The 17,771-nt window shown below is 43.0% G+C and overlaps 1 protein-coding gene, 1 long non-coding RNA gene and 1 other non-coding gene across 9 annotated transcripts in view; 2 read left to right on the top strand and 1 right to left on the bottom strand.

Annotated features, from left to right (window-relative positions):
* Nucleotides 1–645, bottom strand: part of USP46 (ubiquitin specific peptidase 46) — a 32,721-nt gene extending 32,076 nt beyond the window's left edge. Inside the window, exons 1-2 of one of the 5 annotated variants that reach the window (XM_043513830.1) lie at nucleotides 502–645; nucleotides 133–202 (exon numbers count right to left, since the gene is read on the bottom strand). In XM_043513830.1, coding sequence (XP_043369765.1) covers nucleotides 133–168 — 36 coding nt within the window. In that variant the 5' untranslated portion in view covers nucleotides 169–202; nucleotides 502–645. Of the gene's footprint in view, nucleotides 1–132 lie in introns of all 5 variants that reach the window. The other 4 variants (XM_038399631.2, XM_038399633.2, XM_038399632.2 and 1 more) reach the window with 4 other exon arrangements.
* LOC119854703 lies at nucleotides 193–16,811 on the top strand. 3 transcript variants are annotated; one of them, XR_006281080.1, is made up of 4 exons: nucleotides 193–211; nucleotides 15,149–15,220; nucleotides 15,784–15,902; nucleotides 16,469–16,811. It is a non-coding gene; the product is annotated as an uncharacterized LOC119854703 (long non-coding RNA). The 3 variants fall into 3 exon arrangements; XR_005292573.2 differs by lacking the exon at nucleotides 193–211 and adding an exon at nucleotides 13,937–14,229; XR_006281079.1 differs by lacking the exon at nucleotides 193–211 and adding an exon at nucleotides 13,987–14,005.
* LOC119855341 lies at nucleotides 15,391–15,508 on the top strand. Its single transcript, XR_005292842.1, has one exon. It is a non-coding gene; the product is annotated as a small nucleolar RNA SNORA26 (small nucleolar RNA).
* Nucleotides 16,812–17,771: the final 960 nt, after the last annotated feature.

Below are 17,771 nucleotides of genomic sequence, written 5' to 3'. Positions count from 1 at the left end.
ACTCCCCGGGGCACCCGGAGAGGAGTCTCCTCCCCGCCCCTTCCCTCCGCCCATTCTGATGTTGCGCCACGGGGGGTTGTGGAGTTGCGTCCCCCGCCCCTGAAGCCAGCCTGCAGGTCAGCGAGTGCTCACCATATTACAGATGGAGGCGATGTTTCTGACAGTCATTAGTCTAAAGGTTGCAGTGATCCCACACCGCCATCTTTATACGGTAAGAAGAGACATGCTCACGGTTGGAAGATCGCGGGGAGGGGAGGATCCGAGGTGGGGGCTGGGAGGAAAGTCGGCGGAGGGGGGGGGGGGGTCAACACCCGCTAAACCCCCCTCTGCAGCCGGGAGGCAACTAGCGGAAAGCGCCTCGACTCCTCCCGCTCCTGCCTCAAAGCCCAAGAGCCGCGGGCGGGCGGCGGCTCCTCCGAAGGGCGGGCCGGCAGATTTAACAGCGCCGCACTAGCAGCCGCAGCATCCCTCCCGCCCCGTCTCCGCTCGCTCCCCCTTTACTGCCTGGGGAGATCAGCCGCGCCGCTGTGCCCGCCAGGGCCGGGTTAACCCCCCCCTTCCTCCGCCTTCGCTGGCGGCCGCTGCGGCCGCTCTTCGCTCCATTGCAGCGCGGCGCCCGGTGATCAACTTTGACAGCGCCGGGGAAGGGCGGGGCAGCGCGGGTAATTGGCGTGCCCCGGCACCAACCGGCAGAGCGTGTCCCGCGGAGGCGGCTGGCGCAGCAGCCAATGCGGTGCGAGGGAGGGGAAGGCGGCTCAGGCGGGGCTTCCGGGCGTGCTGCCCGCCGCAGGCTGAAGCGGCTCAGCTCCGTGGGTGCTGGAACTAGGGGCGGGCGGTGCTGCAGCACCCCCCATTACATACAGGATGTACAGTTTGGTTCAATGGCTCAGAGCACTCCAACTATACAAATTGTTCCAGCGCCCCGCCCAGATCCGTTAGTTCGGACCAGTGCAAAAGGAAATTCCCGCTGAATTGAAAGGGACCAAAGGATCTGGCTGGGAGCCCCAGGAAGGGGAAGAGCGCCCCAGTCCCCATTTGCCTCTATGATGTAACAGCGTAAAAGCACAAGGCAGAGCTGCTGAGGGGTGTTAGCTGGGGAAAGCTCGTTTGCTTTTAGATTTCTTTGCTGCTTCAGCTCAGTTTGTGAGGTGTGCTAAGAGAAATACAAATTTTATTAAAGCTAATGTTAAAAATATATATATATATATATAATACATAGCGTGGGAAAAGTGTCTGTACATCTGGGTATAGTGCTTAGATTAGCCACAAATATAAAGTTAGTTTTTAAAAGTCATACAATACATAGAGTGCATAATCAGCAATAACCCAAATTTTAGGTGAATAGATTTAACAATACAGTTTAGATATTATAATCTGAATACTTGAGTACATCACTCGAGAGAAGTTGTACAGAGATTTGGTTGTGGAAAGCAAACTATATCAATGAGTGGAGATTGTCCCTCCGTAATTGAGAATTCGGTTGGTTGTCTATTTGGAAAATACAATCCATGCCTACTTAGCTGACCTATACAGTCCACAGATATTTGTGTGAAATACAGTAATATGTACCGATGTTTTGAAGGATTAGGGGGCAAATGTACAGATTGCAATATATAGATGTATAATGATAATTATTAGGGCTGTCAATTGCAGTTAATTTATGCCATCAATGCGAAAATAGTAATCACACTTTTAATCGCACTGTTAAACAATAGAATACCAGTTGAAATTTATTAAATATTTTTGGATGTTTTCTACATTTTAAAATATATTGATTTCAGTTGCAACACAGAATGCAAAGTGTACAGTGCCTACTTTATATTATTATTTTATAGCAAATAGTTGCACTGTAAAAGTGATAAACAAAAGAAATAATATTTTTCAATTCACCACATACAATACCATAATCCAATCTCTTTGTTGTGAAAGTGCAACATACAAAGGTAGATTTTTTTTGTTATGTAATTGCACTCAAAAACAAAACAATGTAAAACTTTAGAGCCTACAAGTCCACTCAGTCCTCCTTCTTGTTCAGCCAATCACTAAGACAAACAAGTTTGTTTACATTTATGGGAGATAATTCTGCCGGCTTCTTATTTACAATGTAACCTGAAAGTAAGAACAGGCATTCCCATGGCACTTTTGTAGCCGGCATTGCAAAGTATTTACGTGCCAGATAAGCTAAACATCTGTATGCCCCTTCATGCTTCGGCCACCATTCCAGAGGACATGCTTCCATTCTGATGACGCTCATTAAAAAAAGAATGCATTAATTAAATTTGTGACTGAACTCCTTGGGAGAGAATAGTATGTCTCCTGCTCTGTTTTACCCGCATTCTGCCATATATTTCATGTTACAGCAGTCTCAGATGATGTCCCAGCACCGGTTGTTCGTTTTAAGAACATTTTCACTGCAGATAGGACAAAATTCAAAGACGGTACCAATGTGAGATTTCTAAAGATAGCTACAGCACTCGACCCAAGGTTTACAAATCTGAAGTGCCTTCCAGAATCTGAGAGGGATGAGGTGTGGGGCATGCTTTCAGAAGTCTTAAAAGAGTAACACTCCAATTCGGAAACTACAGAACCCGAACCACCAAAAAAGAAAATCAACCTTCTGCTGGTGGCATCTGACTCAGATGATGAAAATGAACATGGATCAGTCTGCACTGCTTTGGGTCGTTATTGAGCAGAGCCCCTCATTAGCGTGGATGCATGTCCTCTAGAATGGTGGTTGAAGCAGGAAGGGACATATAAATCTTTAACTCATCTGGCACATAAATATTTTGCAATGCGGGCTACAACAATGCCATGTGAACACCTGTTCTCAGTTTCAGGTGACATTGTAAACAAGAAGTGGGCAGCATTATCTCCTGCAAATGTAAACAAACTTGTTTGAGTGACTGACTGAACAAGAAGTAGGACTGAGTGGACTTGTAAGCTCTAATGTTTTACATTGGTTTATTTTTGAATGCAGTTATTTTTTGTACATAATTCTATATGTTTTTGTACATAATTCTATATAGAATGCACAGTCAACCTGTGGAACTCCTTGCCAGAGGATGTTGTGAAGGCCATGACCATAACAGGGTTCAAAAAAGAACTATATAAATTCATGGAGGATAGGTCCATCAATGGCTATTAGCCAGAATGGGCAGGAATGGTGTCCCTAGCCTCTGTTTGCCAGAAGTTGGAAATGATCGACAAGGGATGGATCACTTAATGATTACCTGTTCTGTTCATTCCCTCTGGGGCACCTGGCACTGGCCATTGTCGGAAGACAGGATACTGGGCTAGATGGACCTTTGGTCTAACCCAGCAGGGCCATTTTTATGTTCTTATATCTGTAAGTTCAACTTTCATGATAAAGAGATTGTATTACAGTAGTTGTATGAGGTGAATTGAAAAATACCATTTATTTTGTTTTTTATAGAACAATTATTTGTAATCAAAAATAAATATAAAGTGAGCACTGTACACTGTGTTCTGTGTTGTAACTGAAATCAATATATTTGAAAATGTAGAAAACATCAAAAAATATTTAAATAAACGGTATTCTATTATTGTTTAACAGTGCAATTAATCATGATTAATTTTCTGAATAATGCGATTTATCGCGATTAAATTTTTAAAATTTCTTGACACCTCCTAATAATTATACATTCATTGTACTATATGTATAACATTTAGCTTTACAAATATTAACATTTGGTGAGCATGTATGTATATACACGTTCATATTTATATAGATATAGATAGATAGATATAAATGAAAATTAATATACAGGCTCACATACTTTATAGCACCTTCTATCCAAGGATCTCAGATCACTTTGCAAGCATCAATAAATTAAGGCTCAAAACACTCTGTGAGGGAGATTAGCACTGGTATAACAACTTTGCAGATGAAATAAAAGGTACAGGATGTTAAATTACTTGCCTAAGTCCACACATTAACTCTGTAGGAGAAGCAAGAATGGAATTCAGTTATACAGACTCCACGTCTTGGGCTTTAACTCTCATTGCCTTCCTCTCCATTTTTTTAATTAACACACATTGTATAAACAATCACCAGAAACTTATTGCCAGCTTATTGTTCCTCCTCTCTGTCGAGGGAATGGTTCAAATGAAGAAAGAGAACTTTAAAAAAGAAACCATACACTGCAAACATCACTATGCAGATGAGAGGACATGTTTTCCCTATGCCCTCATTCTCAATGATAAAGAAATAAAAATCAGGAAATTAACTATGGCAAATTTGCACTTCGGTGCCTTTTCGACCACAGCTTGATACTGGAGTATAGCACCTTCAATCTGTAGAGGCCTGAACCCTGCAGACCTTGCTTAGGCAAAACATTCTGAAGTCAAAAGGAGTTTTTCCAGAGTAATGACTTCAAGCATAGCAAGATCAGGCCTTAGATCATTAATTAAAATCTAACACCAGTCAATAGTGACTGAAAAATTAAATCTTACCATCAAAATGCCATTAGGTGGCCTAAGTAAAATAAATTGCTGGCCTTAGTCCAGTTTCTAGTGGACAGGTGCCCACGTTACAAACGTCACCATCAAAACTGGCATAAATTGGCAGTCTTAGCCTAGGCCAAGGATTGAGTAATTGTGGAGACAGAACTACCTTTTTATCCATGGTATCTTGAATTAGTCATTCCAAATCATGGTAGATTTACATTTGAAGGGCAGCGTGAGGAAACCTGCTCTTCTAATGTCCACTCTGTGGATAAAGAGCCCAGGTTTTCAGGCCACCTTCTTCCACAAGCACTAAATTAACCTCATAAATAACATCACATAAAGAAACACTGAAACAAATTAATCTTAAGTGTAATTCCATTGACTTCATGGAGTTACACTACTGATGAATTTGGCTCCATGTCTTGAAGTCCATTAAACTTTGAGAGCTGGATTCTCAGTTGCACCAGGCTCTCCTTGGCACAGCTAAGGGGAAGTGGAGGAGAAGCAGAGGTAGCATTCTACACCCCACACCTCAATCCTAGGGCAGTTGAAGCCTGAGTTAGCCTCCAACTCACATTAAAGCAGCCAGTGAGAAGTTCTAATACATACTAGCTACATAGGGGTCATTTCAGCAGCCCAGGATCATTTGTATGCTCTGTGCTTTGGCCATGCCTTCCTTCCCCAATCCTCTTTCCCCCCAAGCTGATTGAGGTAATTAGATAGTCAGGCTTGAAAGCAGGGTGAGACAGAACCAATTAGCTCATCTGCTCAGAAGGATAAAGAGACACAGGAAGGGAGTGCTGGGTGAGAGGAACAGGGCTAGCTAGTTTCAAAGGCCTCTGGGAAGAGACTTCTGCTTATCTTAGCTCCTGATGTGTGGGCCAAAAGCACATAGGCTATATTAAATAGACTGTTGTGTGGAGACTGTAGTGGTGTTGGTGGAGGGAACTCAAATAAGTGGTACTGTGAATGCACAATCAGTGGAGTCTGTGTAGTTTCTGTGGGGCAAGATGACAGGCGCAAAGGTGCACCCTATTACACACACACACATGCAAATAAAGTGCTGATTGCCACAAACATACAGCTCAGATAGGATGAAATGTCTTTAAAAACAGAAACTACTAGATACCTGTGCAATTACAGTCATACTGAGGTTAGGTTTCAGAGTGGTAGCTGTGTTAGTCTATATCAGCAAAAAGAACAAGGAGTCCTTGTGGCACCTTAGAGACTAACAAATTTATTTGGGCATAAGCTTTCGTGGGCTAAAATCCACTTCATCAGATGCATGCAGTGGAAAAAACACTAGGAAGATATATATATGCAAAGAACATGAAAAAATGGGTGTTGCTATACCAACTCTACCTAGACTAATCAATTAAGGGCTATTATCAGCAGGAGAAAAAAACTTTTGTAGTGATCATCAGGATGGCTATTTCAAACAGTTGACAGGAAGGGGTAAGTAACAGGAGGGGAAAAATTAGCTTGGGGAAATAGTTTTTAGTTTGTGTAATGACCAGGGGTGAAAGTAAGTCTAGTGACTTACCGGTACGCTGGGGCCAGCTCTGGCCCCCGGAAGGGGTGGGGTGTAGGGAGGAAGGGGCGGGACTGAGGGGGGTCAGAGCCAGCCCCAGCCCACTCTGTAAGGTAAATGCCCCCCCTTCTCCTCCTCCCCCACCGGGGTAGCAGTAGCAGCAGCAGCCCCCCCGGGGCTCTGGGAGCTATTTAAAGGGCCTGGGGCTCCCCTGCTTCTACTGCCCTGGTCCTTTAATTAGCCGCCAGAGCCCTGGGGAAGCAGCGGGGCTCCAGCGGCTATTTAAAGAGCCGGGGCAGTAGAAGCAGGGTAGCCCTGGGCCCTTTAAATAGCTGCCCTGGTGCCCCACAGCCGCTACCCCAGGGCTCCAGCAGTGGGGCTCTGGAGGCAATTTAAAGGGCCTGGGGCTCCAGTCACAGGCCCTTTAAATTGCCCCCTGGGGAAGCCAGGTTGCCCCAGTACGGTGCACTGGCTCTTGCCAGTAGGGGTGTACCGGCTTACTTTCACCTCTGGTAATGACTCATCCACTCCCAGTCTTTATTCAAGCCTAATTTAATGGTGTCCAGTTTGCAAATTAATTCCAGGTCTGCAGTTTCTCGTTGGAGTCTGTTTTTGAAGTTTTTTTGTTGAAGAATTGCGACATTTAGGTCTGTAATTGAGTGTCCAGGGAGGCTGAAGTGTTCGCCGACTGGTTATTGAATGTTACAATTCTTGACATCTGCTTTTAAAAAAACAAAGCAAAACCACAAAGCTGAATAATAGCATTGCACAACTCTTGATTTAGCTTTTAACATTCAAAAGAAAAATCCAAAGCCTGCCTCATGTTTCTCCCAATCAGAATTGTTCAGGTGAGGGGTGCTTTTCAGGAACAGGAATTAAGATGGAAATTAATATGAAACATTTCAAAATAAAAGATATTATATTGAGATAGGGCCAGTTTTATCTGAAGGTAAAGCAAGAAACATGAAAGAAATCAACCTTTAAAACTTTATATAACAGAAACAATGGGGTGAGGGAGCAGAAGGCTTGAATGAAAGATGAAAAGATCATCTAAAAAACATTTATATGACTGTAGTTGGTACCAGAGAAAAAATCATGGGGTGGCAGGACTGTGAAAGGAATTAGTGAAATGTTTATCGTTTACTAAGAAGTGATACCACAAAATGGAAGTCCTCATTATATCTGTAAATTCCTTTCAAACCAAGGCTTCCAATCAAATTCCCCTTTCTAACCTACAAGGCATATTGTTATCTGCAGTGCAGATCTCTATCGGATATTGTATAATCATTCTGTGCACCAAACTTGCAGTGACATCAAAGGGAGTCCTATGGACAGGATATAAGCAGAAAAATAAATAGCAACATTTGGAATATGATTGAGAGAGAATTGTGATTCAGTTGACTATCTCAAAGATTTTAAAGAGACATTTCACCCCACACTCGTTTCAGAGTGTAGGGTATTTATTTATTTATTGGTGGATTTAAGAAAATAAGAGAATAATACAGATGCTCTTGCTCCACTTTAGTTGCAGGGTATCACTGACTTTATTGCTTTTCAGCTAAAGATAATTTTAAACAAGAAAAAAGCAAGACAATATAGTAGTTAGAATGCTGTTTTTCTGGCAGATCTAGAAAAAATTATTCTTGTGGCTTTTTAATGATAAAAAAATGATGTGAAAAGCAGCCAAAACAAGTTCCTTAACAGTTTCGGAACAGTACAAATAAAGAACAGTGAACAATTGTTTCCACTGTATTAAAAATCAAAGTACAAACTGCTCTATCTCTTCATAATGAAAAACTAGCTTTGTTTCCTTTCTGTAGTAAAACAAAGAACTATTTATAACCCAATGTGCTTATATAATTTATAATTAAATTATTATTATCTGCATTTCCTTTAGATCAATCTTGGTCATTTGGCTACAAAACTACTAACAAAAAAGCTACTTGAAGCCTCTTTTCTGTATAAAAATAAATGCCAATAGCAAATATCCCACCGGGCTAACAATGCTTTGGATTTACGTAACACTCTCCAGATGACATTTGAAAGGTGTGTTTTACAAACGTTACATTAATCTCACTACAACCATGTGTAGCAAGTATTAGTCTATTTTACAACAAGGGAAAGTGTGGAACAGACAGATCAGTGACTTGCCCAAGATCATACAGAAAAGTCTGTGATGACAGCAGGAAAAGAACCCAGATTTCATCATGTGCTACAATCACAAGACTATCCTTATCCTCTAGAACAATGGTTTTCAACCTTTGGAAATCTCAGACAGAGTCTGCAGAACCCCAGGGGTGTGCAGACCACAGGTTGAAAACCACTGTTCTATGGTAATGACAACCTTTTGTGGACCCTTTGGACATAGTCTGCAGACCCCCAGTGGTCTGTAGACCAGAGGTTGAAAACCACTCTTCTAGAAGTATTAGAATTTTCCACTGAAGGATTTTTTTTTTAATTTTTATTACAACAAAACATGGTTCAGAAATGGGTCAGCTGTCCTGGCTAAAAATATGTGCTAAACAAGAAGCAAAATTAGCTCCTTTCATACTAAAGGATTTGTTTTCACGCTGTTAAAAGAGCATTCATTGGGAGTTAGCAGCCAAAATCATGTACAATATTTACAAATTTAAGAGTAAGAGAAAGTAGACATTGACTCGTTACACTAACAATACTGAACATGTGTTTGGATTTTTTAAAGTTTTCAGGTTTCATATCTTGTATAGAACATCAATGTAATTTCAGTTAAAATAGTCAGTGTTTTTTGGAAGGAGGGGAAATATGTATACTAACTGAAATACCAGAAGCACTAAGAATACATACATAAGATGAATTCTTTGGAATACAAAGGTTATTTATATTGGAGGCTGACTTTTTTTGCTGGGTGAGATTTTTCCAAAATCCACCTATTACTTTACTACTAATGTTCCTAAAATTTGTGTCAGAGGGACCATCATTGTTGGTGGGTCTAAGTTGGGTGTGGCTCCTATCACTCAGAGCATCAGTTGAGGGAAGTGGGAGAGGCACACTTCGGCAACACAAGCCATTCACTTATGTCCTCAAATCTAGATTTTTGTCTTGAAATAGAAAAGTATCTAATAGTCTCTTACTAGTCCAAATTAAAACAATCAAAACGTAAACCTATATGTTATATAAATATTGGACCAAATCCTTTATTGCCTCTTATTCAGGGGTGTATTATGCCATCAGTTTTTATGTACATTTCATCATTAATTTCAATGGGAAAGACTACTACAAAATTAGTGGTATGATATAGCTCATACTACTCAGTTTTTAGTCCTCGTAAAGTCAGTGGGAATTTGAGTAAAGGCTAATGTAAAAGCAGCAGATGGAAAAATATATGATGTTTTCTTCATGATGTTTCCAACAGATTGTTTTTGGGTGTTTAGTCCCACCATCGAGCAGACCGGGAATCCATTGGAGGATAGGGTCAACTTTATGGCAGTCCCTAATCTCAACTGCCTTTCTTAAAGGGTCTGAAAAGAGAACAGATATTTTCCCAGATGCAAAGGGTAGTTATCTGCTAGTGTTACATTGTCTCTCCAGCTATTGCTACAAAAAATAAGTCTTACCACCACCTCTTATAGCTGAATATGATGCATGGAGAATTAAACTCTACTGTTAGAAATATTGGCCCAAATTCATCCCTTGGTTAACTGGTGCCATAAAAATTACACTGGGTTGTAGTGAGAAAGTATTGACAGTCTTTTGAAACAAATGTTCTTTTTATTCTTTCCCTTTGAGACTGCTATTTCAGTAAGAAAACAAAACAAAGCCGAAGCACCTTAGTTTTTTGTAGTTAAAATATAACAAGATTTTTAAAAAAATGAAAGATTACAAAATGAAATAGATGCAAATATATTAACACCAAATATAACCTGGCCTGGCCAAGTCAATAAAGTGGGTTTATATTTTTATGGCAGTAGCAGTTATCAGGTTTATTCAATAAACAGTCTGTTTTGAACAGCCTTTACAATCAGTTTGATGCAATACCCTAGGGGTGCGATTATCTCATAATATATCTACTCCTGCTTCTACTTTTCTGCTTAATTACATGTCATAAAATCTTTGTTCCTTATGTAAATCAGTAATTTTGTACAAAACTTAGCAACAAGGCAGCTTTTGCATATGGAACTACGCTTCATTTGTTTACATAATATTTATCTTTAGTGGTGCTCTACTCAATTAAAAATATTCCCTGGCTTCTACCGGGTAGAAGCTTGTATACTGTTGCAAAAACAGTCTCTTCACCAGGTAGTTTATTCAACAACAAAAAAGCACTGGTGAATTGTATAAGTTTGTTTCTTAAATTTGCAAAATGTGCTTTATTAGTGCTAATTATTAGGCATTTTGCACAAAAATCTGAGCCAAACCCTTCAAAGTCACTAAAATATGCAATTTACCAAACAAGAACAAAAATAACATAAAATTAAAGTTTGAAACAAAACTGCAAAATGCTGTTTGTCTCTGGAAAAGACATACTAATGTTGTTTGCCCTCTTCTCCTCCTCCAGATTTTTTTTTACTCTAATCTGTATATGCTAATTGTAGGGAATATAACTTCTGGAAACAAAATTAAGAGGATATATTGATAGTATGTGGGCTGTAAATGGAACCTGATCTATTTTCAGCATAATTTTAAAATAACCCTGTAGTTGCATGCAAACTGTTATATAAATTCATGAAATTATTTTTTATTACAGTAGCATCTAAGGGTTCAAATCAAAATCAGGGTCCCATTGTGCTAGATAAGGAGTGGGCAAACTTTTTGGCCCAAGGGCCACATCTGGGTATGGAAACTGTATGGTGGGCCATGAATGCCCACGAAATTGGGGTTGGGGTGCAGAAAGGAGTAAGGGCTCTGTCTGGGGGTGAAGGCTCTGGGGTGGGGCCAAAAATGAGGCTTTCAGGGTGCAGCAGGGGGCTCTGGGCTGGGGCATGAGGAGGAGGAGCAGGATGGGGGACATGCCGCTGCACCTGGGAGTGCGTGTATGCATGGAGCGGTCCCCGACCCTGCTCCCCGCCTGGAGCACGGGAGCAGCTCCAGCTCCACTCCCCAGCGGGAGCTTGAGGGCCAGATTAATTCGGCTGGCGGGCTGGAAGTGGCCCGCAGACCACCCTTTGCCCACCCCTGTGCTAGATACTGTACAAACGCATATGTAATAGACAAGGTTCCTACAATGAATGTCCCAGTCCTACAAGTTATTCCAGGTGGATATATCCCTGCAGTCATCTATCTGGGCATAAGGTTTGCTCACATGGTACACCTGCCGAGACTAGGCCTAATTTGAAAAAAGATGTAACAAATGACCAAGACAAAGTAAGGAAGTGGGGAGATAATGAAAATAATACAAATAGTGACATAGTTCTTGCACAACTTGGTGGTTCCAACTCATCTGACTTTTTTTTAAAAACATAAAAGTCTGCAACACTTTCTAATCATCATTTCATGTCAGCAATTAGGACATATATGGGTAACTTTCTAATCTAACTTTTTATACCGTCACTGTAATATCTGAGTGCCTTCCAGTACTGCATTAAGCTACACGACTGCAAATCTGTCACATTGTTTGTTCTCCCAGTGGAGTAGAGTTTCTTGTTTTGGTAGTGGTTTTTTTTAAATACACCTGTTTCTGTGTGTTTATATTAGAGAAGGTAAGGTCAAAGAAATGTGCTTTGCACATGGAGCAGGAAGTGATGCAGTTTATGATAGTCCTTAATTCCCAGAAGGTTGTTTCCCACAGATAAGCTTTACTCTTATTACTAAAGTTAAGATTTTGTCATAGTTATTTTTAGTAAAAGTCATGGACAGGTCACGGGCAATAAACAAAAATTCACAGAAGCCCACAACCTGTCCATGACTTTTACTAAAAATAACAGGGAAGGGACTTCCATGAGAGGGACAGGACTGAAGCCCAAGCCCTGCAGGGGGGATAGGACTGACAGCCCGAGCCCCACCACCCGCAGGGGACTTCAGCCCCGGCTGCAACCACTTATAGCTCCAGCCCTGCCATTGCAATGGGGGCCGAAGCCAAAAAGTCATGGAGGTTCATTAGTTATGGAATCCCTGACCTCTGTGCTTAAATCATATCCTTACTTATTACTGTTCCTTTGTGCCAGAGGAACAAAGTTTTCAGTTGTCTTCATCTCAGAGCTTTAAATAACCTTTTAGGCATCCTGGGCCCAGGCCACAGAGTGCTTTGAAGATAAGGACTGAGACCTTAAAGTTGATTCAAAATTCTATGGGAAGCCCATGTAGAGAGTAGAGAACAGGTGTGATGTGCTCATGGTAGCCTGTGTTGCTGAAGAGATGCGCTGCAGCATTTTGTGCTAATCATAGTTGTGCAAATTTGAGTTTTCTAAGTGCTAAAGGTTTCATGCCCACATCTATTGCATTGTGGTAGTCCAGCTGAGAAGTGACAGCATGAATAACTGAGGCTAGATCCTTGTCCGCCAGGATGAGATGGAGTCTCCTAGCTACCCAGAGATGGTAGAAAGTGTTACTTGTGGCTGTTGTAGGGTGAGAGCTCAGCTTCAGCAAATCCACGAGTACACCTGACCGTGGACTGAACTGACCAATTGTGGATGTGAAAACTTCAATCACAAGGGACTGCAGGATGGCTGCAGACTCCTCAAAATACTTGCCTCTGCTGACCAGCCTCACTTCCTTCAGTACTGTTCAGCTGGATTCAAATCAGTGACTTTAAGGTGAAAGGTTTCAGAGTAGCAGCTGTGTGAGTCTGTATCCGCGAAGAGGAGGACTTGTGGCACCTTAGCAACTAACACATTTATTTGAGCATAAGCTTTTGTGAGCTACAGCTCACTTCATCGGATGCATTCAGCTGTAGCTCACGAAAGCTTATGCTCAAATAAACGTGTTAGTTTCTAAGATGCCACAAGTCCTCCTTCTTTTTTAAGGTGGACGTCTCTCTGCTCCACTGGGAGAGGAAGGCTCGTCCAGTAGTTCGGGCGCTAGCCTGGGCCTTAAGTTGGGAGACAGGGGTTCAATTCTCTGCTCTCCCACATGCTCCCTGAGTGACTTTGCCCGAGTCACTTAACCCCAGATCTTAAAAGGTATTTAGGTACCAAAATGCCTCGGTGGATCTGGGCCTCAGTTCCTCATGTGGGGTGAGCGAGAGCGTGTGTTGGGGAGAAGAGGTAACGGTCGTTTCCCCTTCCTACCCCCCCGGGGGCTCGGAGGATGCATACATTGGGAGCCTCCTCCAGCAATGGGGAACCATACAAGTACCCGAGATACCGATCCCCAGCTCGTTTTCAGAGCTCTTACCACCCCTACTCTAGCCTGAGGGGCGAGCGGGGCGGCAGCTGTGACCGCAGCCAGGTCTCTTACTCAGCGGCTCCCCCGGGCTGTTTGCTGCCCGCCCGCTCTCGGCAGGGAAGGGGGAAGTCCTCTTTTCCCGCCGGCTCCTGGCCCGACGTTTGTGTCACGCCATTGATGATCTGGTAGGTCCCAGGCCGAGGCCCGGCCCCTGGCTGCAGCCAGGCCCGAGCAGCATCAGCTAACGGCCTTGCCCAGCCCCCCCTCCCCCCCGGCTCGGCGGTTAGTGCCGGGAGGGGGAGGGGGGCCGAGTCTGCGCGCGCGCGCCCTCTGCAGCGGCTGGCGGGCGGGGCGATGAGTCTGGCGCCAACGAACCCCTCCCCCGCGGGTCTCGGCCGCTCAGGCTCAGCCAGCCCCGCACCCGCAGCAGCCCGAGACGCGTCGGGCGGGGAGGGGGCGGGACAAGACTCGGCGGCTCCCCCCGCTGGTTGGCTTGGACACGTGCCTCCTCTCCACCAATAGTTGCGCACTAGCGGACGGCGTCTCCCCGTGCCACGGACTCTTCCCCCCCCATGGTTGCCCCGCCCCCAGCGCGCGGAGCGACTAGAGAGAGGACGAGCGTGCGAGGTCTCGCGATAACTGCCCGCCAGTATTTAAGCTCTTAGGAGGCCTGGGCTCGGTCTCTGTCCTCTCTCCCCTTCCCGCAGGGTGAGGTGTCTCCGCGGGCCGTGCGGCCTGACTCCTCCATGGGGAGCTGGGCCCGGGCCGGCAGCAGAGCGCTCCTCGCCCCAGCCTGGCGGGGCCGTTCCGCCCGGTGGGGGCGGGGGACGCTGCTCCGGGGACTCTCCGACTCTGCCCCGTCGCCGGTAGACGCGGGAGCCCGGTGCGGGAGCGTGTCCGACGCGCTGGCGGAAGGAACGAGCTCTGGGCAGGTAGAGCCGGGTCCGCTCGCGCGTGCCGGCGCCTTGCCGCGAGAGGCCTCCATCCCGGGCCCTCTCGGGCTGGCCGACGCGTCCCGCGCCGCTGATGGCTCCCTGAAAGCGGGGGGGGGGGGGGGGGGTGGAATTACATTGTTTTAAAAGCTTGAAAATCACGGGGGGGGGGGAAGCAACTTGCACAATTACTGTTCATTTAACAAATTGCGTTTTTCCTCCACGTGGACAATTAAAATCGAGTACCGTAGCCCGTTTCATTTACTGGTTCTTGTCCATCACACTGTGGATAAATTCTTAGCCAAGCTGTCTCTTGATCGCCTTTTTTTAAAAAAAGGAAACGCTTCTGCTGTGTGTTGGGTGGGGTTTTTCTTGGGTTTCTGAAAGAATTTTGTTTACTCCCTTTAAAATAAAACCTTGAAACCTTAAATAGTGTTGGTTCTTGTGTGTAACTATTGCCACGTGCTTTAATCGTTACACTGCTTGAGTACCTCATGTATAATGTTACAATATGTATCTGATTACAGTGAAAAGTTACTAAGTTTTGAAAGCTGAAATATCACTTTTTAGATATTGAATAGCTACATTAAGTGTGAATTAAATACAAAATTATCATCTTTAGAATAAGAAATGTATTGCAGAAACATGGCTATGATTTTTTTAACATACTAGGGCTGGCCATGAATTAAATGGCTACCCGTTTAGGAAAGCAAATATTTTTTCCTAAACTGAACCATTGACTTTGTCCTTTAGAATCTGAATTGATTAATTGTATACAAGGGATTCTATAGAATAAAACATAAATTATGGCTGGCTGTTCTCACTAATTTAAAAAAGTGATCTTGTATTGCTTATCTATTGAAAATGTTGAACTTTAAATATGTTTTAAACATAACATGTCCTTTAAAATATTGTGCAGGTAAATGGTCACACCTGACTGAAATGCTTATGAAGATGCTTCTTAGGAATGAAGAAGTTCCTCTGCTGAAAAGTAAGGGATGCTAATTGAATAAAAGTTAATAGTTTGCCTTGATTGTTACTTTGTGGTAGATGGCTGGTTGATAAATTAGAGGAATCTTTATGACATGCCTACAGGTCAGCACTAAATTTCAGTGAGTTTGTTGAGAATAATATCTCTAGTAATATTTCCCCTTTTTTGCTTTGCCCTCTTAAGGCAGACTGTGCTTTAAGTGGCCAACACAGAGGGGTATAGTAATTCTCTCTAAAACCCAGAGGTGAGATTAAAACTCTTCTCTGGATCCTGTCGGGAGGAACAAACTCATGAGAAAACAATTTAATGTGTTACAAGTCCTTTTGAATAAAATTCAGAGTAGCAGCCGTGTTAGTCTGTATTCGCAAAAAGAAAAGGAGTACTTGTGGCACCTTAGTCTCTAAGGTGCCACAAGTACTCCTTTTCTTTTTGAATAAAATTGTATGTTTTCTTCAGGTTCATTGACTTGAACCATGGGTGCTAGCATCAGATTACCATGCTTCCCTTTACTTTATGGTGTTAGGGAATTACTTGTGATAACATGAAGCTTTTCCTGGTTTCAGAGTCCTCAAGAACATGTTTACAATTATCAGATGCCTAAATGTACTTCATAGAACTTGCAAGACACTAACATGAATCTCCTTGAATGTGAAACTACCCTTAAAGAGTGACAAATTCTCAGGTATGTAATGTAAATAGGAGCATCAGACTGAGGTGGGTGGGGACATATTTGTCATCAGTTGAAGTAAATTTGTGTACCTAGCCAACTTTCCAAGATGCTTTCATGGAAACTTCTCTGTACCTCGAGAATAAACATTTCAGTGTAAGATTGTCTGGGAGTCCTCTGCATCATAACTTTCTTTTGCAATGAATGTTTACTAGTAATAGCTGACAGTCTAATTCACTTTAGAGCTATAAGTCATGTCGCATGACTACTCCAATTTATTGGCATAAAGTAAGCTATAAACTTAATAGCTTGACTTTCATTCTTGGCTCTCTGAATGTTGTCATAGCACTAAAAGGCCTTGTCTACATTACAGCTAAATTTGCTGATTTGGCTCAATTTTAACATACCTTATAGTTTAAATCCTAGTGTGGACACTCTAAAATTGAAACCTGGCTTACATTGATTTAGCTGACCTCAACTTTAATTGGAAATGGCTGAGGAAAGTTTGAGGCGCATTGGAGGCATGATGACAATATATTGCAATTGTGAATTTTGCTGGTGATACTTTTTTCTTTCTACAGGGAAAAATGAACAAAATATAAGGGATTCAAACTTGCAGCTCCTGCTTTGGTGAAAGTGTGGCTGTGATTACAGAAAACAATTAAATGATCATGGATGAAATCAGTAATGTATAATGTGTAGAAAAACGGTAAGATAAGTAATGGCTAGAACAGCACAACAGTTGGTCGCTTCAGTTTGCATGATTAAACTTTTGACCTAAGCTCATGTTTCAGTTCTGAAATGGAATAAAACTAGTCATTCATCTCTGAATTAACTTTGAATAAGTTGTCGGGTTGAGACAAAATTAGTGTTTGGGGAATATCTTTTACACTATATTCAACTAATAAAGAATTTTGTAGTACAGTGTACCTGGGCATTTTTGCATACAAATGCTTCAAATCCTCTGCTGCATGAAGAGGAGGAAGTGGATGAAGCTGAAACATGATACAGTTCCTATCCCTGCATCTCATTGCAGATGACTCAGACCTTTTCAGGCATGAGTATTTCTGCTTACTCCTTGCACATCTGGGTTACAATCTAGTCAAAAGAGTGGTTTCCTACAGACACTTACATAGTAAAATAGAGAAACATTTGCATAGTGTTGTCCTTACACTTATTCCAATTGGCAAATGAAGACAACCTGTGCTTCAAGCCTCTGTTCTTTCTAGTGGCAGGCCATAGAACAGTGAGTTACAAGCCTACTCTGTCACTGTATAAAGAAAGGGGTGGAGCATGCTATTGTATTCTCTTCCTCAGTCTAAAACCTCATCTAAGGGACTCGAAATTGTCTACTGAATTGTAGTATAACCAGGCATTTGATGCCTATGACCCAACAGCTGGCGATAAGGGGTTCAGGTGTGGGAGGGAGCTGGGGGTGCAGGCTTGAGTGGAGCTGGGAATGAGGGCTTTGGGGTGCAGGAAGGGGCTCAAGGCTGGGGCAGGGGATTGGGGCATAGGCTTACTTTGAGTGGCGTGCAGTGGGGGTGCCAAGGCAGGCTTCCTGTGCCTGGGAAGTGGCCAGTAGCAGGTCCAGCTCCTAGGCACAGGGCCCACAGGCATAGAGAAAACTAAAAACTCTTTTTGCCTCCTACTGTTACCCGCACCTGCCTGTCAGCAGTTTGCAATGGACCACTGTGACTGCTGCCACAAAAATGATTTTTCCTCCTGTTGATAATAGCCCACTGTAATTGAATTGTCTCATTAGAACTGATCCCCCCACTTGGTAAGGCAACTCCCATCTTTTCATATAGTGTGTGTGTGTGTATCTTCCTACTGTTTTTTCCACTCCATGCATCTGATGAAGTGGGGTTTTAGCCCACAAAA

Source organism: Dermochelys coriacea, chromosome 4 (genome assembly GCF_009764565.3).
Source record: "Dermochelys coriacea isolate rDerCor1 chromosome 4, rDerCor1.pri.v4, whole genome shotgun sequence".
Taxonomy (NCBI): Eukaryota; Metazoa; Chordata; order Testudines; family Dermochelyidae; genus Dermochelys; species Dermochelys coriacea.
Note: the sequence above shows the minus strand (reverse complement) of the source record. Positions and strands in the feature narration are given on the sequence as shown.